Source organism: Arachis stenosperma, chromosome 7 (assembly GCF_014773155.1).
Source record: "Arachis stenosperma cultivar V10309 chromosome 7, arast.V10309.gnm1.PFL2, whole genome shotgun sequence".
Taxonomy (NCBI): domain Eukaryota; kingdom Viridiplantae; phylum Streptophyta; class Magnoliopsida; order Fabales; family Fabaceae; genus Arachis; species Arachis stenosperma.
In genome coordinates, this window is record NC_080383.1 from 77557280 (window position 1) to 77582043 (window position 24764).

Here is a 24764-nt window from a genome sequence, read left to right on the forward strand (position 1 = left end):
ATAGGGTAGTTTATCTAAGATTCTTATTTCTAATTCCTTTATAACTTAAGCCCTAATTTTCACCTTCCTCCAATCCTCCAATACTCTGGTGCATAGACAAATAATACAGACAAAGCAAACCCATGTAGGTGTTTATAAGCTCAACCTGGAGCAAGCAGGACAAACCACAATCCTTGCTACTATCCAAGTATCTCAAACATTGACCCGGAACAAGCAGAACGAACTTCAATCCTTGCTACTACCCAGATATCACAAACATACATTCATTCAATCTTAATCGGATAAACTATTCTTCCATCCAAATTAACTAATACAGAACTTCCCAAAAATTCTCAGATAAATCGGTCACAAAGTCCATTGCAATTCCTTCCCACTTCTACTGAGGAATCTCAAGTGGCTGTAACATTCCTGACGGTTTCTAATGCTCTATCTTCACCTTTTGACAAGTCAGGCACTTTGACATAACTGTAGCTACATCACCTTTCATCCCAAGTCACTAGAACATCTTCTTTAAATTATAGTGCATCTTAGTACTTCTTGGGTGAATGGAAAACCCACTGTTGTGAGCTTTCAACAACAATTCTTGTCTCAGACTCCCGAGATCCGGCACACAAATTTTCCCTTTATACCTCCACAATCATTCACTATACTTAGTGAATTCTCCATGCCTCTTTTTACCAACTGGTTGAAATAATTGCTGAAGCTTTTGCTCATCTTACTGAGCCCTCTATATCTCTGATTTAAACGTACTTGAAATCTGCAACTGATTCAAACAAGCTCTTCCGGAAACTTCACCAATATCCAGCTTAAGATCCACAAACTTATCCACTAACTCCTCTTCCTTGATTCTCATCCAAGCTATTGTTAAGGACTTTCGACTCAACGCATCCGCCACCACATTTGCCTTTCCAGGGTGATAACTTAGTTCAAAATCATAATCCTTTAGCAACTCCATCTGCCTCCTCTGATGCATATTAAGCTCTTTCTGATCAAAGATGTACTTGAGACTCTTATGATCAAACAACACGCTAAACCTCACTCCGTACAAGCAATGCCTCCAATTCTTCAATGCAAACACAATCGCCGTTAATTCCAAGTCATGAGTTGGGTAATTTACCACATGCGGTCTCAGCTGACGTGATGCGTAAGCCACCACGTTTTGGTGTTGCATCAACACACAACCCAAACCCTTCAAGGAATCATCACATTATACTTCAAATGGTTCGTGCGGTTCTGGCAAAATCAAAATAGGCGGTGAAGTTAACTATTGTTTCAAGGTCTGAAAACTTTCTTCACACTCCGACGTCCACACAAACGGCACCTCCTTCCTTGTCAACCTAGTCATCGGTAGTGCAATCCGGAAAAATCCTTCAATAAATCTCCGGTAATACCCGACTAAGCCCAAGAAACTTCTGACTTCCGTCACCATTGTCGGTCTTTCCCATTCCATCACCGCCTCTACTTTCGAAGGATCCACCACTATTCCTCCCTTGCTCACCACGTGACCTAAGAACTTCACTTCCTCCTTTCATAACTCACATTTGGACAACTTAGCATACAATTTTCGCTCCTTCGAGATTTGCAACAGAATTCTCAAGTGTTTCTCATGCTCATTCACCGTCTTAGAATAAACTAAGATATCATCTATGAAAACCACCACGAATTTGTCCAAAAAGGGACAAAATACTCTGTTCATGTAATCCATAAACACAGCAGGTGCATTTGTTAACCCAAAGGACATCACCGCGAAGTCATAGTGTCCATAGCGCGTCCTAAACGCTGTTTTTGGAATATCATCCTCTTTCACCCTTATCTGATGGTAACCGAATCTCAAATCAATCTTGGAAAGCATTCCAATTCCTTGCAATTGATCCATTAATTCATCTATCCTTGGCAGCGGATACTTGTTCTTTACAATCACTTCGTTCAACTGTCGGTAATCCACACAAAGTCGCATTCCTCCATATTTCTTCCTTACTAATAAAACTGGCGCTCCCCACAGAGATACACTCAGTCGAATGAACCTCTTATTCAGAAGCACCTCCAACTGAGCCTTTAGTTCATCCAGCTCCATCAGAGTCATTCGATACGGTGCAATCGACACTGGTCTGGCTCCCGGCACCAATTCAATTACAAATTCAATCTCCCTTTGAGGTGGGAACTCAGGAATATCTTCCGGAAACACCTCCGAAAAGTCTCTAACCACTGAGATTTGATCTAGCTCATGATTATCACCTAACGTAGTCGCAGCCAACAGTATATAACCTTGACACTCGTCTCCACTGCAGTTCACCATTACAGAGTTCAGGTAATTACCCTCAGCTACTACTGCTCTATTTTCTCCTTCCGGCATAAACTAAATTGACCGCTCAAAACAATCCAATAAACCCGATTCTTTGACAACCAATCAAATCCCAAAATAATCTCCAACCCAACCATTGGTAAACAAATCAAGTCATGCACAAAGTCTCTACCCTCAAGTTTAAAACCTACTTGTCTACAACCTGACCTAGTCATAACCGTCTGACGCAGAGTAGGTACATGCAATTCAAATGCTAATTCTAACACTTTCAAGCCTAGCTCCTCAACTTTGTCAAATGAAATAAACGAATGTGAAGCTCCAGTATCATATAACGCAACTAAGGTTTTATCACCAATTAAACATATACCTCTCATCAACGGATCCGCCTTAGCAGCATCTTTGGCGTTCACAGTAAATACTCGCCCTTGGTGTTGACTCTGACCCGTATTTGGGTTCTTCCCACGAGTGCAATCTCTCGCAATGTGACCAAGCAAACCACAGTTGAAGCAACCACTTATACCAATCTTGCAAAAGTAATATAGATGAAAACGTCTACAACGATCACAAGTTAAATTCGGAGAAACCTTACTCTGATTTCCTCTCCCTTTGCCACGCTGGTACTGATCATAAGTGTTCTTTCTGAAGCCTCATTGACCTTGAGGTGCGTGTCCTCCTTTCTTGAAATTCTGACCCCTTGGCTGAAAGTACTTGCCACATCCCCGACTAGTGTTTCCTCCATGAGTGTCCCTTGACGAGGCTACCGTCTTTGCACATTCCTCAATAACTCTCGCCTTGTTCACAAGATCGGAGAAGATTCGAATCTCCAAAGGAGCCACAGCATTCATGATGTTATCCTTCAAACCCCTTTAATACTTAATGCATTTCCAGCTTTGATAGGTCTCCAGGGCACCTTGACACATCCTAGAGAACCTACAGAGCTTCTCAAATCGGCTAGTATAGTCTGCCACAAACAAGAAACCTTGCTTCAGCTGCATAAGTTCCATCTCCTTCACTTTCCTTGCAGATTCAGGAAAGTATTTCTTATAGAAAGCCGTCTGAAATACATCCCAAGGGATGTCGGCATTCTGAAGCTAGAGCAAGCGGCATTCTCTTTGCCACCAATGTTGAGCCTCTCCCAAAAGCTGATACGCAACAAACTCTACATACTGGTTGTTCGGAACATGCTGTACTTGTAAAGCATGCTTCATGGCCTGGAACCAATTATCCACTTCCGTAGGGTTGGTTGAACCTCTGAAACTTGACGGATGAATCTTGAAAAAAGTAGCCAAGGTCATCGGAGTACCTCCCATGTTATCACCATTTTCTTCAGCATTATCATTCTCATTTCCATCTCCGTTTTTGTTTTCAGATGGTTGGTGATAAACCACTATTTTATGGTTTATATTGTATTTAATTGAGTGGTTTTATCAAGCTTTTCACCCACTTATTCATATGATTTGCATGATTTTACAATTCCTTCTTAGTTTAGTTCTATGATTGAAAACATGCTTCTTTGGTCTTAATTTAGCTAATCTTAATCCTCTCTTATTACCATTCGATGCCTTGATTTATGTGTTAAGTGTTTCAGGCTTCATAGGGCAGGATGGCATAAGAAATGAAGAGGAAGCATGCAAAAGTGGGAGGAACACAAGGAATTGAGGAGATGACCAGCGAAAAGTCACGCGGTCGCATGGCTCACGCGACCGCGCGAATGAAAGAAATCACAGTGACGCATTCGCGTGCCTGACGCGACCGCGCGGATTGGAAGCTGCACGAACGACGCGAATGCGTGGACGACGTGCACGCGTGGTACGAAAAAATGCTAAGTGACGCGAACGCGTGGACGACGCGGCCGCGTGACCTGCACGATCTGCAGAAATTACAGAATATGCTGGAGACAGTTTCGGGCTGCGTTTTGACCCAGAGTACGGCCCAAAAACACATATCAAAGTCAGGGGACATGCAGGGACTCAATATCGGAGATCTCCAGTTATTCACTTTTCATAATTTAGATGTAGCTTTTAGAGAAAGAGGTTCTCTCCTCTCTCTTAGGTTTTAGGATTAGGATTTCTTTTAGTCATTAGGATTGTTTCTTCGTACTAGGTTCAATAATTTATGTTTCTCTTCTATTTTTGTTTACTCTGAAGCTTTTATTTGTATTTGATTTATGTTGCCCAATTGGCTTATGAACTTTTTCATGTTAAAATTAACATCTCCATTCAATATATTTGAGGTATTCCAGATATTTATGATTTTAATTTGGCTTTCCATATTCTTGGTTTTGGTTGATTAATTGGTAACTCTTGAGTTATCAAACTCATCGTGATTGATAATTATTATTATTCTTGCTGATTAATTTAGATTCCTATAACTCTAGTCTTTCCTTAAGGAGTTGACTAGGACTTTAGGTATTAAATTAATTTGTCCACTTAACTGACCTTCATAGTTAGAGGTTGACTTAGTGGAAGCAACTGTATAATTCTCATTACCATTGATAAGGATAACTAGGATAGGACTTCCAGTTTTCATACCTTGCCAAGAGTTTTATTAGTTATTAATTTATTACTTCCTGCAATTTATTTCTCTTGTTGAAAACCTTTTCAAAACACAAAAACACTGTTTTGCATAACCAATAATAATTCATACTTTCCTTCAATTCCTTGAGAAGACGACCCGAGGTTTGAATACTTCGGTTTATAATTTTTATTGGGTTTGTTACTTGTGACAACCAAATGTTTGTAAGAAAGGTTGATTGCTTGGTTTAGAAACTATACTTACAACGATAATTTATTATAACTTCTAAACCATCAATCTTTAGTTCTTCAGTTGGCCTAACCTCTGCACGGCTTGCAGAGTCGCAGCAGCATTTGCCTCCATAGTATTAGCGAGGTTAGCCATTGCTGCCATGAATTTGGCATTGTTATCGGCCGGTTGCTCATTTCCATTCTCTGCTCGTGAACGTGTACAACTTTGTCCGCGAGTGGCCATTAGGGTTCCTGTCTACACCAAACAATCAATATCAAGGTGATCAGTGTCAATATCAAAAGCCCAGTGCTTCAATTATCCCAAAAGGCACTCACAAACAAGCACACTATGCAATATCAATGGGATAACCTAAATAGCATCAAAGAAAAAGACACAGAGTATGCATTGAAGGACAATTGGTCTATCTCTCAGGCTCACGAGGACGAACCGCTTTGATACCACTAAATGTAACACCCTAATTATTCTAAGCCTTACCTCATGTCGTAAAGCAAAGGTTAATCAAAGGTTACGACAGTTCTATAGCCTATACATATAATATAGAAAGAAGTAATATATTCTAGAAGCCCCATGAAGGATACAACTCAAAAACAGGATATAAAGAGCGCAAAATGTACACACGAAGCTACAAACTTAACGCACAAGATATAGATATAATATAACAAAATATCAAAGTATAATAGTATAAATATCTAGTCGTGGCCCGCGGAGTTTAAGCTGGCTAGCTATACATAGACAATACAGAATTTTGAAAGTTAAAACATCTTATACAAGTTTTTCTTTCAAAGCAAGCCGCTAGGCAAAAGTAAATACAAAAGTGAGAGATTAATACAAAATAATCAAAAGATTCCAAAATGAGATAGAGATCCTCCGCGCTATCACCACCAAAACAACTAACCGAGATGGGTTGCGACTTGCATCTGAAAAACAACAATAGAATATGGTATAAGAACCAGAGGTTTTCAGTATGGAGACAGTGCCCAGTTATGTAAGATATAAGACCCCGGGACGCTAGAGGCAATCCTAGAACTTCATATCCATCACAAGATTCATCTTAAAGGATAGCTAAACATTAAAGAATAAATTAAACCTTAACATAATAAAAGGGGTAGTCTATCTTAGGGGATTTTCTAATCTAACAGTTCTCTGCTGTCCCACAGCCTTCTCCAACCTATCCTCCATGCGATCCCATCACCACTGCCTTCCGAACTTCCTCAATCCCAGTAGAAAACACAATTAATATCAATGCAAGTAAAACACAAGTATAGGCATATATGGCAAGTAATTCAAGTAGGCAATTAGGCATGCTATACAGTTAGGCAAGCAATTACAAGTCGGCAAAGCAAACAAATAGATAAAAGATGCACATGATTAATGCATGTCCTATTGGCTGTGATATCACATTGTCGGTTTAACTGCCAACCCGACACATCTCCATAGAGATGTCGCCCTTCGGAATCATAATGGGAACCCCCGAGATATGGTGCTCGAAACACCATCCAGGATTTTGTGCCTGCACACTCTAGTGATCCGAAGGGATGCGAACGGGATACTCTTTCCACGGACCTCACATCTCAACGTACGTGGGACAAACCACCGCCCTTACTCCGTCGCTACCTCGACAGGCGGGATCTAACCACAGTCCCTGCCAGGCGCATAGCGTCTCAACAATCTCAATTTAAAAAATGTTATAGCAGTGGTTTTTCAAAAATTCATTATTTTAGTATATCAATGATTCATCATTGAAACTCCGAGTCCTCGACTCATCTCAACCACTGTCAATTCATAATTTCCATTCCGAACTCGTTAGTTCATCAGTTTCTCAATTCATATATTATTCTTCCTTCTCTCTCCATCAAACCCATCCTCAGTACACCAGAAACCTAAGCCTTCGTTCGAACTTTTCAAGGTAATATCAATTTAAATCTCCTAAGACTTTTTCTATGTTTTGATACCCAAAAATAAACCAAAGAGTCTTATATAAGTGTCACGGAAGTTTACAAGCTTGTCTGGAAGGTGAAACAGTTGAAAACAAGGTTTTAGCTGGAAAACAGGGCATGTGCGTACGCACAGGGGTGTGCGTACGCACAGGGGTGTGCGTACGCACAGGGGTGTGCGTACGCACAGGTGTGTGCGTGCCAGGATTTTCAAAATGTGTTTGTACGCATAGAGGTGTGCGTACGCACAAGTGTTAAATTTTCCAATTCTGTTTGCTTGCACAAGGAGTGCGAACACCCTCAACAGAATGCACCTTCCAACGTGTGCGTGCACACAGGGCTGTGCGTGCGCACAACTTGCAGAACTTCCCTGGTTGTGTGCGCGAACAGAGCATGCTAGCGCTCCCATCGGTAGCCATGTCCCCGTGTGTGTGTGCGCACGAGGCGGTGCGTGCGCACAAGGCTGTGTGTGCGCACACAAAGCAGAAATCACAAATTCTGCAGCATTCACAGAATTCAGATTTTTACACCAAACTTTGAATGATCAGAACTTGCTTTACGAAAATCCATTTCTTACAAACTTTATATTCATTTAAATAAATTTCAATGAACTTTAATTTAAAGCAAATTTCAACAAATTTTGATAACTGAGGCTCAAGTTATGATCCGTCAAAGTTTAACAAAACTCCGTTTTTACCAAAATTTCATAAGTTCTCAATTTTTCCAATTTCACAACCAAAACTAAACCACCATTTCATCAACTCCCAAAACACATCAGATTTCACACTTTTTATACTTCAATTCACCACTCCAACTTATGCAATCATCAATCCCCATTATCAAATACATAACAATGCATTCATTTTTCAACTAACACATTAATCAAATTCCATTCTACCATTTCCAACAATCATCATAATCAGTTTTAATCTCAATCTTCAATACCATACTATCAACATCAACATTTCAATTTATCAACAACCTAAATAATCAAATCATCATACATCATCATACAACAATTCCAACAACCAATTTAATTCAATCCTATCCTATGGGTCACTAGCCTAAGTGTCTAGAAATATTATATATTACATAGAAAAAACTGACACCATACCTTGGCCAATTCCTAATATGTACTAAATCACCAAGTTGACCTCAACCAAGCTTCCACAAGTTCTCAAACTCAATCAGGCCATCATTTCAACTCCAAGCTCTAAGTAAATGCCAATAATCACAACTTCAAACTATATATACACATAATTTCATAACCAATCAACCTAGGGTTCAACTTAATCATAATTTCACAAGGGTTCAAGACACTCTTACTTTACCCAACAGTTTTGGAAGTAAAGCCCAATAGTAATCAAGTACTAGAGTGTACCTAAACACCCAAAATAACAAAATTTCACTCAATACAAAACTCTAAAAAATCAAAATTTTGAAAGGAAGAACTGAGAGAGATTTTATGATTTTATTACTAGTTTCTTGGGTGGATTTTGTAGAGCTCTTCACGAAGATCGTATGGCAGCAAACGGTGCGGAGATCGAAGCTCCGTAGCTCAAGTTATGAGCTTGGGAAGATGATGATGAATAGAGCTTCTTCTCCCTTCTCCCTCTTTTCTTTCAGCTGGTGTGTATTGTGTTTGTGTGTGTTAAGTGCTGATGGGTTCATTAATGGAGTGTTTTATATGTTGGACTTGGGTCCAACTTGGATCCGGTACAACCCATTAGCGTTTTTAGTCTGTTTGGCCCAACTTTGGGCCAAACCTTTAAAATTAACGCCTAGTTTTTTACTTTAAATATTTTCCTATGGTTTTCTAATATTTTTAATTTTTCTCGCACAGTACCAGACAGACTTAAACCGGTTCGACTGGTTCAGCTGCCAGTTTGCGATTTTACTCAGTTTTTCGCAGAAAATACATTTTCTGACTCAGAAAAATCTATTGAGTCCAAAAATCATATTTAAATCCTCCAATTCTCATTCTAAATTTTTGGAACCTAATTTGGGCGATTTAATTATTTAATTAGATGGTTAATTAGTCTCGATTCTTACACCGTAAGGATCTTTAACTCTTTCTTTTGAGAAGACTTTGACTTTTCACTTGGCCTTACAACATCTACGTTGACCATGATGGTAAGGTCCACCTCGGCTTCTTCCCTTGAAGGTGGTCTGGCAGCTCGGGGGGTTATGGCCCTCTCCCGTTTCCAGGGATCTCTCTTTTGTAGGTTTTCGGAGTTTACATATTATTTTCGTGAATTAAAAGAGTTTTCCGTCACGGAGGTAATCACAATATAGGGACTTGTTTCCTCTAGTTTGCTCCTTGAGTTACCGTGCCTTTGGTATTATGCCACGGCCGGCTATCTGCTGGTAAATTTCAGTGGTCGGAGCAATTAGAGGGGTGTAGTTGATGAACTTCATGATCTTTAGGGGTTAGGGATTTTTCCAACTGTTCTTTGTCCCCTTCTTTCGGGGGAGGGAGGGTGGCCGCCTGATGAGGAGAGACAGTGGTTGAGGCATTCCGTTTGTTGGCAGCCACAACCTAGATGACTTCTTCGTTATTTATATATTCTCTTGTCATGTTATGGATCTCATGCATGGTCCATACGAGATTAGTAGTTAGGTGCTTTCGGAAGTCCTTGTTAGTTATCCCGTTGATTAGGTAGAGGGTGGCAATAGAATCCGTTAGGCTGTTGATCTTTAGATATTCATCATTGAAATGGTCCAAATACTTCTTCGTGGGCTCGTTTTTGTGTTGGGTAACATCCAAGAGGTTTATAGGGTGTTTGGCCTTCGCAATCCTAGTCATGAATTAGGCTAGGAATCTTCGAGATTGATGAGCGGATAATTTATACGCTTTTTGGCATTATTTTTAGTATGTTTTTAGTATGTTTTAGTTAGTTTTTATTATATTTTTATTAGTTTTTAGTTAAAATTCACTTTTCTGGACTTTACTATGAGTTTGTGTGTTTTTCTGTGATTTCAGGTATTTTTTGGCTGAAATTGAGGGATCTGAGCAAAAATCTGATTCAGAGGCTGAAAAGGACTGCAGATGCTGTTGGATTCTGACCTCCCTACACTCGAAGTGGATTTTCTGGAGCTACAAAAGCCCAATTGGCGTGCTCTCAATTGCATTGGAAAGTAGACATCCTGGAATTTCCAGAAATGTATAATAGTCCATACTTTGCCTGAGATTTGATGGCCCAAACAGGCGTTCCAAGTCAGCTCAAGAAATTCTGGCGTTTAACGCCGGAACTGGCACAAGAATGGGAGTTAAACGCCCAAACTGGCACAAAAGCTGGCGTTTAACTCCAAGAAAAGTCTCTACACATGAAAGCTTCAATGCTCAGCCCAAGCACACACCAAGTGGGCCCGAAAGTGGATTTTTATGTCATTTACTCATCTTTGTAAACCTTAAGCTACTAGTTCTCTATAAATAGGACCTTTTGCTATTGTATTTTCATCTTGGTTATTCTGGTTCCCTCTCTGGGGCCGAAGCCAATGATCACCATTATCACTTATGTATTTTCAACGGTGGAGTTTTTACACACCATAGATTAAGGTGTGGAGCTCTGCTGTACCTCGAGTATTAATGTAATTACTATTGTTCTTCTATTCAATTCAGCTTATTCCTGTTCTAAGATATTCATTCGCACCCAGGAACTTGATGAATGTGATGATTATGTGATGCATCTCACTATGAACACGTGCCTGACAACCACCTCTGTTCTACAAGCAAACAAGGCTTGAATGTGTATCTCTTGGATCCCTTAATCGGAATCTTCGTGGTATAAGCTAGAATTGATGGCGGCATTCAAGATAATCCGGAAGGTCTAAACCTTGTCTGTGGTATTCTGAGTAGGATTCAAGGATTGAATGACTGTGACGAGCTTCAAACTCGCGATTGTGGGGCGTTAGTGACAGACGCAAAAGAATCACTGGATTCTATTCCGACATGATCGAGAACCGACAGCTAAATAGCCGTGCTGTAATAGAGCGCGTTGAACATTTTCACTAAGATGACGAGACTGTAGCCATTGACAACGGTGATGCCCAACTGATGAGCGGATAATTTGTATACTTTTTGGCATTGTTTTTAGTATGTTTTTGATATGATATAGTTAGTTTTTGGTATATTTTTATTAGTTTTTAATTAAAATTCACTTTTCTGGACTTTACTATGAGTTTGTGTGTTTTTCTGTGATTTCAGGTATTTTCTGGCTGAAATTGAGGGACCTGAGCAAAAATCTGATTCTGAGACTCAAAAGGACTGCAGATGCTGTTGGATTCTGACCTCCCTGCACTCGAAGCGGATTTTCTGGAGCTATAGAAGCCCAATTGGCGCGCTCTCAACGGCGTTGGAAAGTAGACATCTTGGGCTTTCCAGCAATATATAATAGTCCATACTTTGCCCAAGATTTGATGGCCCAAACCGGCGTTCAAAGTCACCTCAAGAAATCCCAGCGTTAAACGCTGGAACTGGCACCCAAATGGGAGTTAAACGCCCAAACTGGCACCAAAGCTGGCGTTTAACTCCAAGAAGAGTCTCTACACGAAATTTCTTCATTGCTCAGCCCAAGCACACACCAAGTGGGCCCGGAAGTGGATTTTTATGTCATTTACTCACTTATGTACTAGTTTTCTATAAGTAGGACCTTTTACTATTGTAAAGAGGAGAAGACTTTGGTAGCTATCTTTGTTTTATGCTATCTTAGACCTTTGGGAGGCTGGCCATTCGGCCATGCCTAGACCCTGTTCTTATGTATTTTCAACGGTGGAGTTTCTACACACCATAGATTAAGGTGTGGAGCTCTGCTGTACCTCGAGTATTAATGCAATTACTATTGTTCTTCCATTCAAATTCCACTTGTTCTTTATCCAAGATATCACTTGTTCTTCAACATGATGAAGGTGATGATTGACGCCCATCACCATTCTCACTCATGAACAAGGTGACTGACAACCATTCTTGTTCTACACGCATCCGAGGCTTAGTGAATATCTCTTGGATTTCTGATTGCATGATGCATGGTTGATCGCCTGACAACCGAGTGCTCGCCTGACAAACGAGCCAGCCATTCCGTGAGATCAGAGTCTTCGTGGTATAGGCAAGAACTGATGGCAGCATTCAAGAGAATCCGGAAGGTCTAACCTTGTCTGTGGTATTCTGAGTAGGATTCAATGATTGAATGACTGTGACGTGCTTCAAACCTGTAACCTACTGGGCGTTAGTGACAGACGCAAAAGAGTTATTCTATTCCGGTAGGGGAGGGAACCAAACCGGTGATTGGCAGCACTGTGACAGAGTGTGTGCATTAGCTTTCACTGCGCGGATGGGAGGTAGCTGCTGACAACAGTGAGACCCTATACGAGCTTGCCATGGAAAGGAGTAAGAAAGGATTGGATGAAGGCTGTAGGAAAGCAGAAAGACGGAAGGGAAGGCATCTTCATACACTTGTCTGAAGCTCATACACCAATGATATACATAAGTATCACTATCTTTATCTTCTATGTTATTTTCGTTCATCACCATATATATCTGAGTTTGCCTGACTAAGATTTACAAGATGACCATAGCTTGCTTCATTACTAACAATCTCCGTGGGATCGACCCTTACTCACGTAAGGTTTATTACTTGGACGACCCAGTGCACTTGCTGGTTAGTTGTGCGAAGTTGTGTAATGCCATGGTATTGAGCGCACCAAGTTTTTGGAGCCATTACCAGGGATTATGAGAGTTGTGAAAAAGTATAGTTCACAATTTCGCGCACCAAGTTTTTGGCGCCGTTGCCGGGGATTGTTCTAGTTTTGAGCAAGCCTTTGGTAACATCAGAGCCAAGATCCGGCAACAACATCAAATTTTTGGTGTTATTGCCCGGGATTATTTAGGCTGGACAACTGACGGTTCATCTTGTTGCTTAGATTAGGTATTTTTTTTTCGAAATTCTTGATGGTGAATTCTAGAGTTTCATGATGATTTGTTGAAATCTGGCTGGCTGAGAAGCCATGTCTAATCTGATTGGACCGAGGTTTCAACTTATCACCACAAGAGCTTGTTGATTTCGTATCAATCTTGCTTTTGGAGCAGTGATTTGCTAAGGCTTGGCTGACCTTTGGTCATGTCTAGTGTTTTGGACCGAAGCTTTCCTTGAAAGCTTGGCTGGCTGTGAAGCCATGTCTAATTCCTGGACCGGAGTCTTAGACTAGCATTGCACTGATTTCTGGAATTCTCATTAAGAATTTTGATACCTTTTTCCACTTAATTTTCGAAAAAAAATACAAAAAAAAATTTGCAAAATCATAAAAATCCAAAAATATTTCTTGTTTGAGTCTAGAGTCTCATCTTAAGTTTGGTGTCAAATGCATGTTTTTGTTATATTTTTCGAATCCATGCATATATTTTGTGTTCTAATCTTTGAATTCTATTGACTTGAAGTATTTTGTGTGTCTCATATGCATTCTCATATTGTTAGTGTCAGCAGTACACAAACTGCTAAGTTTGGTGTCTTGCATGCATTGTTATTTGATTCTTGTTGCATTTTGATTATTAAAAATCCAAAAATATTTTTAATTTGTGTCTTTTCAAGTCAATGATACAAAGAATTGAAGATTTAGAACATACTGCAGAGGAATTATACAGAAAAAGCTGAGCATTCAAAAATGCCCAGTGAAGAAGGCAGACTGGCGTTTAAACGCCAGCCAGGGCACCTGGTTGGGCGTTTAACGCCCAAAAAGGTAGCATTTTGGGCGTTAAACGCCAGAATGTATACCATTCTGGGCGTTTAACGCCAGGATGGTGCCAGGGGGAAGATTTTGTTTTCAAAATCAATTTTTTTCAAGTTTTCAAAGTTTTTCAAAACCAAATCTTTTTCAAATCATATCTTTTCAATCAAAATGTTTTCAAAATCAATTTCTTTCCTTTTTCAAAGATACTTACTAACAATTAATGATTTGATTGAACATTTTTTGCCTTTTCTATTAAGGAAGGTTTTATGTTTGAATCATATCTTTTCTTGTTAGGCAAGTCATTAGTTTTTAAAATCAAATCTTTTCAAATTATTTTCAATTCATATCCTTTCAAATTGTTTTCAAATCATATCTTTTAAAATTGTTTTTAAACCATATCTTTTAAAATTGTTTTCAAATCATATCTTTTCAATCATATCTCTTTAAAACCATAACTTTTCAATCAATTTTTTTCAATCACATCTTTTTCAAAATAGTTTTCAATCAAATCTTTTTAATTTCTAATTTCAAATTCTTTTTCAAAAATCACTTGATTTCTTTCTCACTTTGAATTCTCGAAAATTATCAATCAAATTTTCAAAATGTTTTCAAAATCTTTTGATTGAATTTTCGAAAATTCTCTTCCCTCCTTCCCACATCCTTCTATTTATGGAGTACTACTCCTTCTAAATGCACAATTCGAACCTTATCTAATTAAAGTTCGAATTCTCCTTCTCCTTCTTCTTTCTATTTCTCTTTTCCTCTGACATTTCAAGGAATCTCTATACTGTGACATAGAGGATTCCACATTCTCTTTTTCTCTTCTCTTTCTTATGAGCAGAAGCAGAGACAAAGGCATTCTTGTTGAAACTGACCCTGAACCTGAGAGAACCTTGAAGCGAAAGCTAAGAGAGGCCAAAGCACAACTCTCTTTAGAGGACTTGACCGAATTCTTCAAGGAAGAAGACATGGCAGCCGAAAACAACAACAATGCCAACAATGCAAGGAAGGTGCTGGGTGACTTTACTGCACCTACTCCTGATTTCTATGGGAGAAGCATCTCTATCCCTGCCATTGGAGCAAACAACTTTGAGCTAAAGCCTCAATTAGTTTCTCTAATGCAACAGAATTGCAAGTTCCATGGACTTCCAATGGAAGATCCTCATTAGTTTTTAGCTGAATTCTTGCAAATCTGTGACACAGTCAAGACTAATGGGGTTAACCCTGAAGTCTATAGACTGATGCTATTCCCTTTTGCTGTAAGAGACAGAGCTAGAATATGGTTGGATTCTCAACCAAAGGAAAGCCTGGACTCTTGGGAAAAGCTAGTCAACGCCTTCTTGGCAAAGTTTTTTCCACCACAAAGATGGAGTAAGCTTAGAGTGGAAGTCCAAACCTTCAGACAGAAGGATGGAGAATCCCTCTATGAAGCTTGGGAAAGATACAAACAATTAATCAGAAGATGTCCTTCAGACATGCTTTCTGAATGGAGCATCATAGGTATTTTCTATGATGGTCTCTCTGAACTATCCAAGATGTCCTTGGATAGCTCTGCAGGAGGATCTCTTCATCTGAAGAAGACGCCTGCAGAAGCTCAGGAACTAATTGAAATGGTTGCAAATAACCAATTCATGTACACTTCTGAAAGGAATCCTGTGAACAATGGGACTAGTCAGAAGAAAGGAGTTCTTGAGATTGACACTCTGAATGCCATATTGGCTCAGAACAAGATATTGACTCAACAAGTCAATTTGATTTCTCAAGGTCTGTCTGGAATGCAAAATGCACCAAACAGTACTAAGGAAGCTTCATCTGAGGAAGAAGCTTATGATCCTGAGAACCCTTCAATGGAAGAGGTGAATTACCTAGGAGAACCCTATGGAAACACCTACAATTCTTCATGGAGAAATCACCCAAATTTCTCATGGAAGAATCAAGAGAGACCTCAACAAGGTTTCAACAACAATAATGGTGGAAGAAACAGGCCTGGTAACAACAAGCCTTTTCCATCATCTTCTCAGCAACAGACAGAGAGTTCTAAGCAGAGTACTTCTGACTTAGCAACAATGGTCTCTGATCTAATAAAGACCACTCAAAGTTTCATGAATGAAACAAGGTCCTCCATCAGAAATTTGGAAGGACAAGTGGGTCAGCTGAGCAAGAAAGTTACTGAACTCCCTCCTAGCACTCTCCCAAGTAATACAGAAGAAAATCCAAAGGGAGAGTGCAAGGCCATTAACATGGCCGAATTCTGGGAGGAAAGAAAGGAGGTGGACGCCACTGAGGAAGACCTCAGTGGGCGTGTACCAACCTCCTCTGAGTTCCTCAATGAGGAACAATGGGAATCTGAGGCTCAAATGAGACCATAGAGATTCCATTGGACTTACTTCTGCCATTCATGAGCTCTGATGAGTATTCCTCCTCTGAAGAGGATGAGTATGTCACTGAAGAGCAAGTTGCTAAATACCTTGGAGCAATCATGAAGCTAAATGACAAGTTATTTGGAAATGAGACTTGGGAAGATGAACCTCCCTTGCTCACCAAAGAACTGGATGACTTGTCTAGGCATAAACTGCCTCAAAAGAGGCAGGATCCTGGGAAGTTTTCTATACCTTGTACCATAGGTACCATGACCTTCAAGAAGGCCTTGTGTGACCTAGGGTCAAGTGTCAACCTCATGCCCCTCTCTGTAATGGAGAAATTAGGGATCCTTGAGGTGCAAGCTGCAAGAATCTCATTGGAGATGGCAGACAATTCAAGAAAACAAGCTCATGGACTTGTAGAGAATGTTTTGGTGAAGATTGAAGACCATTACATCCCTACTGACTTCATAGTCCTAGAGACTGGGAAGTGCATGGATGAATCTATCATCCTTGGCAGACCCTTCCTAGCCACAGCAAAGGCTGTGATTGATGTTGATAGAGGAGAGTTGGTCATTCAAGTGAATGAAGAATCCTTGGTGTTTAAGGCCCAAGGATATCCCTCTGTCATCATGGAGAGGAAGCATGAAGAGCTTCTCTCAAAACAGAGCCAAGCAAAGCCCCCACAGTCAAACTCTAAGTTTGGTGTTGGGAGGCCACAACCAAACTCTAAGTTTGGTGTTGAAACCCCACATTCAAACTCTAAGTTTGGTGTTGGGAGGTTTCAACAAGGTTCTGAGTGTTTCTGAGGCTCCATGGGAGTCCTCTGTCAAGCTAATGACATTAAAGAAGCGCTTGTTGGGAGGCAACCCAATGTTTTATAATTAATTATTTTCTTTTGTTATTTTATCTTTTTTGTAGGTTGATGATCATAAGAAGTCACAAAAATAATGAAAAAAGCAAAAACAGAATGAAAAACAGGAAGAAAAACAGCACACCCTGGAGGAAGAAGCTGCTGGCGTTCAAACGCCAGTAAGCCTTGCTGTTGGGCGTTTAACGCCCAGTCTGGCACTATTCTGGGCGTTTAACGCCAGAAAGGGGCACCAGACTGGCGTTAAACGCCAGTAAAGGGCAAGAACCTGGCGTTAAACGCCAGGAATGGGCACCAGCCCGGCGTTTAACGCCAGAAATGGCTCAAAACGTGATTTTGAGCAACTTTTGGTGCAGGGATGACTTTTCCTTGACACTACAGGATCTGTGGACCCCACAGGACCCTACCATCACTCTCTCTCTTCTTCCCCATTCACCAATCACCTCAATACCTCTTCCCCAAAAACCCCTCACCCATCAAATCCCATCTTTCTCTTCACCACTCACATCCATCCTTCATAAAACCCCACCAACCTCACCCTTCAAATTCAAACCACTTTCCCTCCCAAACCCACCCTAATGGCCGAACCTTTACCCCCCTCTTTCCTATAAATACCCTTCTTCAACCCTTCATTTTCACACAACCTAAACACCCTTTCTTCCCTTCTTGGCCGAACACACTACCACCTCCCCTCTTCCTCATTTCTTCTTCTTCTACTCCCTTCTTTCTTCTTTTGCTCGAGGACGAGCAAACATTTTAAGTTTGGTGTGGTAAAAGCGTTGCTTTTTCGTTTTTCCATAACCATTTATGGCATCCAAGGCCGGAGAAACCTCTAGAAAGAGGAAAGGGAAGGCAAAAGCTTCCACCTCCGAGTCATGGGAGATGGATAGATTCCTCTCAAGGGTGCATCAAGACCACTTCTATGAAGTTGTGGCCTTGAAGAAGGTAATCCCCGAAGTCCCCTTTTCACTCAAAAAGGGTGAATATCCGGAGATCCGCCATGAGATCCGAAGAAGAGGTTGGGAAGTTCTTACCAACCCCATTCAACAAGTCGGAATCTTGATGGTTCAAGAGTTCTATGCCAATGCATGGATCACAAAGAACCATGACCAAAGTGTGAACCCGAATCCAAAGAATTATCTCACTATGGTTCGGGGGAAATACTTGGATTTTAGTCCGGAGAGTGTGAGGGTGGCGTTCAACTTGCCTATGATGCAAGGAGATGAGCATCCTTACACTAGAAGGGTCAACTTTGATCAAAGGTTGGACCAAGTCCTCACAACCATATGTGAAGAGGGCGCACAATAGAAGCAAGATTCAAGAGGAAAGCCGGTCCAATTGAGAAGGCATGACCTCAAGCCCGTGGCTAGAGGATGGTTAGAGTTCATACAACGCTCAATCATCCCCACTAGCAACCGGTCCGAAGTTACCATAGACCGGGCCATCATGATCCATAGCATCATGATTGGAGAAGAAATAGAGGTTCATGAGGTTATAGCCCAAGAACTCTATAAGGTGGCGGACAAGACCTCCACCTTGGCAAGGTTAGCCTTTCCTCATCTCATTTGTCACCTCTGTTATTCAGTTGGAGTTGACATAGATGGAGACATTCCCATTGATGAGGACAAGCCCATCACCAAAAAAAGGATGGAGTACACAAGAGACCTCACTCATCATGAGATCCCTGAGATTCCTCAAGGGATGAATTTTCCTCCACAAAACTATTGGGAGCAACTAAACACCTCCCTAGGAGAGTTGAGTTCCAACATGGGACAACTGAGGGTGGAGCATCAAGAACACTCCATCATCCTTCATGAAATTAGAGAAGATCAAAGAATCATGAGGGAGGAGCAACAAAGACAAGGAAGAGACATTGAGGAGCTCAAGCACTCCATAGGATCTTCAAGAGCAAGAAAGAGCCGCCATCACTAAGGTGGACTCGTTCCTTGATTTCCTTGTTCTCTATTCTTCTGTTTTTCGAATTTTTTGTTTGCTTATGTTACCCATGTTTGTGTCTTGTGATCATTAGTGTCTTAGTATCTATGCCTTAAAGTTATGAATGTCCTATGAATCCATCACCTTTCTTTAATAAAAATGTGCTTAATTGAAAAGGAAAGAATTGCATGAAGTCTGGATTTTATAGCAGTTTAATTATCTTGATGTGGTGGCAACACTTTTGTTCTCTGAATGTATGCTTGAACAGTGCATATGTCTTTTGAATTTGTGGTTCATGAATGTTGGCTCTTGAAAGAATGATGAAAAAGGAGACATGTTACTGAGGATCTGAAAAATCAATAAAATGATTCTTGAAGCAAGAAAAAGCATTTCAAAAAAAAAAAAGCCGGAAAAAAAAAACGAAAAAGAAAGAAAAAAAAAGAAAGAATAAGAGTTGTGATCCAAGGCAAATAAGAGTGTGCTTAAGAACCCTGGACACCTCTAATTGGGGACTTTAGCAAAGCTGAGTCACAATCTGAAAAGGTTCACCCAATTATGTGTCTGTGGCATGTATGTATCCGGTGGTAATACTGGAAGACAGAGTGCTTTGGGCCACAGCCAAGACTCAATAAATAGCTATGTTCAAGAATCATCATACTTTACTAAGAGAATCATTAACACTATCCGGATTCTAAGTTCCTAAAGAAGCCAACCATTCTGGATTACAAGGGATAGAGTGAGATGCCAAAACTATTCAGAGACAAAGAGCTAAAAGCCCCGCTCATCTAATTAACACTGATCTTCATAGATGTTTTTGGAGTTCATTGCATATTCTCTTCTTTTTTATCTTATTTGATTTTCAGTTGCTTGAGGACAAGCAACAATTTAAGTTTGGTGTTGTGATGAGCGGATAATTTGTATACTTTTTGGCATTGTTTTTAGTATGTTTTTGATATGATATAGTTAGTTTTTGGTATATTTTTATTAGTTTTTAATTAAAATTCACTTTTCTGGACTTTACTATGAGTTTGTGTGTTTTTCTGTGATTTCAGGTATTTTCTGGCTGAAATTGAGGGACCTGAGCAAAAATCTGATTCTGAGACTCAAAAGGACTGCAGATGCTGTTGGATTCTGATCTCCCTGCACTCGAAGCGGATTTTCTGGAGCTACAGAAGCCCAATTGGCGCGCTCTCAACGGCGTTGGAAAGTAGACATCCTGGGCTTTCCAGCAATATATAATAGTCCATACTTTGCCCAAGATTTGATGGCCCAAACCGGCGTTCAAAGTCACCTCAAGAAATCCCAGCGTTAAACGCTGGAACTGGCACCCAAATGGGAGTTAAACGCCCAAACTGGCACCAAAGCTGGCGTTTAACTCCAAGAAGAGTCTCTACACGAAATTTCTTCATTGCTCAGCCCAAGCACACACCAAGTGGGCCCGGAAGTGGATTTTTATGTCATTTACTCACTTATGTACTAGTTTTCTATAAGTAGGACCTTTTACTATTGTAAAGAGGAGAAGACTTTGGTAGCTATCTTTGTTTTATGCTATCTTAGACCTTTGGGAGGCTGGCCATTCGGCCATGCCTAGACCCTGTTCTTATGTATTTTCAACGGTGGAGTTTCTACACACCATAGATTAAGGTGTGGAGCTCTGCTGTACCTCGAGTATTAATGCAATTACTATTGTTCTTCCATTCAAATTCCACTTGTTCTTTATCCAAGATATCACTTGTTCTTCAACATGATGAAGGTGATGATTGACGCCCATCACCATTCTCACTCATGAACAAGGTGACTGACAACCATTCTTGTTCTACACGCATCCGAGGCTTAGTGAATATCTCTTGGATTTCTGATTGCATGATGCATGGTTGATCGCCTGACAACCGAGTGCTCGCCTGACAAACGAGCCAGCCATTCCGTGAGATCAGAGTCTTCGTGGTATAGGCAAGAACTGATGGCAGCATTCAAGAGAATCCGGAAGGTCTAACCTTGTCTGTGGTATTCTGAGTAGGATTCAATGATTGAATGACTGTGACGTGCTTCAAACCTGTAACCTACTGGGCGTTAGTGACAGACGCAAAAGAGTTATTCTATTCCGGTAGGGGAGGGAACCAAACCGGTGATTGGCAGCACTGTGACAGAGTGTGTGCATTAGCTTTCACTGCGCGGATGGGAGGTAGCTGCTGACAACAGTGAGACCCTATACGAGCTTGCCATGGAAAGGAGTAAGAAAGGATTGGATGAAGGCTGTAGGAAAGCAGAGAGACGGAAGGGAAGGCATCTTCATACACTTGTCTGAAGCTCATACACCAATGATATACATAAGTATCACTATCTTTATCTTCTATGTTATTTTCGTTCATCACCATATATATCTGAGTTTGCCTGACTAAGATTTACAAGATGACCATAGCTTGCTTCATTACTAACAATCTCCGTGGGATCGACCCTTACTCACGTAAGGTTTATTACTTGGACGACCCAGTGCACTTGCTGGTTAGTTGTGCGAAGTTGTGTAATGCCATGGTATTGAGCGCACCAAGTTTTTGGAGCCATTACCAGGGATTATGAGAGTTGTGAAAAAGTATAGTTCACAATTTCGCGCACCACCAACATACAGCTTGCCTTGGAAAGGAGTAAGAAGGATTGGATGAAGACAGTAGGAAAGCAGAGAGACGGAAGGGACAAAGCATCTCCATACGCTTATCTGAAATTCTCACCAATGAATTACATAAGTATCTCTATCTTTATTTTATGCTTTATTCATCTTTTAGTCATTAATCCTCCATAACCATTTGAATCCACCTGACTGAGATTTACAAGATGACCATAGCTTGCTTCATACCAACAATCTCCGTGGGATCGACCCTTACTCGCGTAAGGTTTATTACTTGGACGACCCAGTACACTTGCTGGTTAGTTGTGCGAAGTTGTGATAAAGAGTTGAGATTGCAATTGAGCGTACCATGTTGATGGCGCCATTGATGATCACAATTTCGTGCACCAAGTTTTTGGCGCCATTGCCGGGGATTGTTTGAGTTTGGACAACTGACGGTTCATCTTGTTGCTTAGATTAGGTATTTCTCTTCAGAATTTTTAAGAATGAATTCTAGAGTTTCAAGTTGATGTTTTTATCATCACCAAAGCTGATTGATTCTCATCAATTTAGCTCTTGAATGTAATGTCCTGCTGAAGTTTGGCTAGCCATGTCTAATTTCTTTAGACTAAAGCTTTAGACTAACATTACATGATTCCTGGAATTCTTATTAAAAATTTTGAATCTCTTTATTTTACTTCTCTATATAATTTTCGAAAAAGCACAAAAAAAATTACAAAATCATAAAAACCAAAAATATTTTTTATGTTTCTTGTTTGAGTCTAGTGTCTAATTTTAAGTTTGGTGTCAATTACATTCATCTAATTTTAAAAAAAAATTGCATGCATTGTGTTCTTCATTGATCTTCAAGTTGTTCTTGATGATTTCCTTGTTCTGATCTTTAAATTCTCTTGTCTTGAGTGTTTTGTTGTTCTCATATGCATTCTCAATTTGTTAGTGTCAGTAGTATACAAACTTCTAAGTTTGGTGTCTTGCATGCATTGTTTATTTGATCTTAGTTTCATTTTGATTATTCTTCATTATTAAAAATTCAAAAAAATTTTAATTTGTGTCTTTTCAAGTCAATAATACAGAGAATTGAAGATTCATAACATTTAGCAGAGGAATTACACAGAAAAAGCTGGGCGTTCAAAACGCCCAGTGAGGAAGGAAAACTGGCGTTTAAACGCCAGCCAGGATACCTGGCTGGGCGTTTAACGCCCGCCAGGATACCTGGCTGGGCGTTTAACACCCAAAAGGGTAGCATTTTGGGCGTTAAACGCCAGAATGTATACCATTCTGGGCGTTTAACGCCAGAATGGCACAAGAGGGAAGATTTTGTTTTTAATTCAAATTTTTTTTCAAGTTTTCATAATTTTTCAAAATCAAATCTTTTTCAAATCATATCTTTTCAATCATATCTTTTCAAAATCAATTTCTTTCCATTTTCAAAAATACTTGGTAACAATTAATGATTTGATTCAACATTTCAAGTATGTTGCCTTTTCTGTTGAGAAAGGTTTAATGTTTGAATCATATCTTTTCTTGTTAGCCAAGTCATTAATTTTAAAAATCAAATCTTTTTAAATTATTTTTTTCAATCATATCTTTTCAATCATATCTCTTTAAAACCATAACTTTTCAATCATATCTTTTTTAATCACATCTTTTTCAAAATAGTCTTCAATCATATCTTTTTGATTTCTAATTTCAAAATCTTTTTCAAAAATTACTTAATTTCTTTCCCACTCTTAGTTTTCGAAAATCATCAATCAATTTTCAAAATTCTTTTAAAATCTTTTAATTTATTTTCAAAAATTCTTCCCCTCTTCTCACATCCTTCTATTTATGGACTAACACTCCTCCATTATCAATAATTCGAATTCTATCTTTCTAGATAAGTTCAAATTCTTTTACCCACTCCTTCTATTCTTCTTTTCCTCTGACACCTCAAGGAATCTCTATACTGTGACATAGAGGATTCCATATTTTCTTGTTCTCTTCTCTTTCATATGAGCAGGAGCAAAGACAAAAGCATTCTTGTTGAGGCTGACCCTGAACCTGAAAGGACTTTGAAGCGAAAGCTAAGAGAAGCCAAAGCACTACTCTCAGTAGAGGACCTAACAGAGATCTTCAAACAAGAAGAAGACATGGCAGCCGAAAACAACAACAATGCCAACAATGCAAGGAAGGTGCTGGGTGACTTTACTGCACCTACTCTCGACTTCTATGGGAGAAGCATCGCTATCCCTTCCATTGGAGCAAACAACTTTGAGCTTAAGCCTCAATTAGTTTCTCTAATGCAACAGAATTGCAAGTTCCATGGACTTCCCTTGGAAAATCCTCATTAGTTTTTAGCTGAATTCTTGCAAATCTGTGACACTGTCAAGACCAATGGGGTTGACCATGAGGTCTACAGACTTATGCTATTCCCTTTTGCTGTAAGAGACAGAGCTAGGATATGGTTGGACTCACAACCTAAGGAAAGCCTGAACTCTTGGGAAAAGCTAGTCAATGCCTTCTTGGCAAAGTTCTTTCCACTTCAAAAATTGAGTAAGCTTAGAGTGGAAGTCCAAACCTTCATACAGAAGGAAGGTGAATCCCTCTATGAAGCTTGGGAAAGATACAAACAATTGATCAGAAAGTGTCCCTCTGACATGCTTTCTGAATGGAGCATCATAGGTATCTTCTATGATGGTCTGTCTGAACTGTCCAAGATGTCATTGGATAGCTCTGCTGGAGGATCTCTTCATCTGAAGAAGACACCTGCAGAAGCTCAAGAACTCATTGAAATGGTTGCAAATAACCAATTCATGTACACTTCTGAAAGGAATCCTGTCAACAATGGGACGAATCAGAAGAAAGGAGTTCTTGAGATTGATACTCTGAATGCCATATTGGCTCAGAATAAAATATTGACTCAGCAAGTCAATATGATTTCTCAAAGTCTGTCTGGAATGCAAGCTGCACCAGGCAGTACTAAGGACGCTTCATCTGAAGAAGAAACTTATGATCCTGAGAACCCTTCAACGGAAGAGGTGAATTACATGAGAGAACCCTATGGAAACACCTATAATCCTTCATGAAGAAATCATCCAAATCTCTCATGGAAGGATCAACAGAGACCTCAACAAGGTTTCAACAACAATAATGGTGGAAGAAACAGGTTTGGCAATGGCAAGCCTTTTCCATCATCTTCTCAGCAACAGACAGAGAATTCTAAGCAGAGCCACTCTGACTTAGCAACCATGGTCTCTGATCTAATCAAAAC

General features: G+C 39.9%; 1 protein-coding gene and 2 non-coding genes across 3 annotated transcripts; all 3 read right to left on the bottom strand.

The window, feature by feature from the left end:
* Positions 1–2325: 2325 nt before the first annotated feature.
* On the bottom strand, positions 2326–3147 carry LOC130939967 (uncharacterized). The gene is made up of 2 exons (XM_057868026.1): positions 3011–3147; positions 2326–2854 (listed from the first exon to the last, which is right to left on the bottom strand). Exons 1-2 carry the CDS (start codon positions 3145–3147, stop codon positions 2326–2328), a joined length of 666 nt encoding a protein of 221 aa, XP_057724009.1.
* Positions 3148–15098: 11951 nt separating this feature from the next.
* On the bottom strand, positions 15099–15206 carry LOC130942497 (small nucleolar RNA R71). Its single transcript, XR_009071065.1, has one exon. It is a non-coding gene; the product is annotated as a small nucleolar RNA R71 (small nucleolar RNA).
* An 8842-nt stretch (positions 15207–24048) lies between these two features.
* On the bottom strand, positions 24049–24156 carry LOC130942439 (small nucleolar RNA R71). The gene has a single exon (XR_009071009.1). It is a non-coding gene; the product is annotated as a small nucleolar RNA R71 (small nucleolar RNA).
* Between the last annotated feature and the right edge of the window lie 608 nt (positions 24157–24764).

Bases quoted from the DNA above. Each gene is read 5' to 3' on its own strand.
- LOC130939967 (XM_057868026.1), bottom strand. From the start codon at position 3,147: ATGAATGCTGTGGCTCCTTTGGAGATTCGAATCTTCTCCGATCTTGTG. The intron at 2,855-3,010 runs GTACTTTCAGCC...TGATCGTTGTAG, and splicing joins ACTAGTCGGGGATGTGGCAA to ACGTTTTCATCTATATTACT.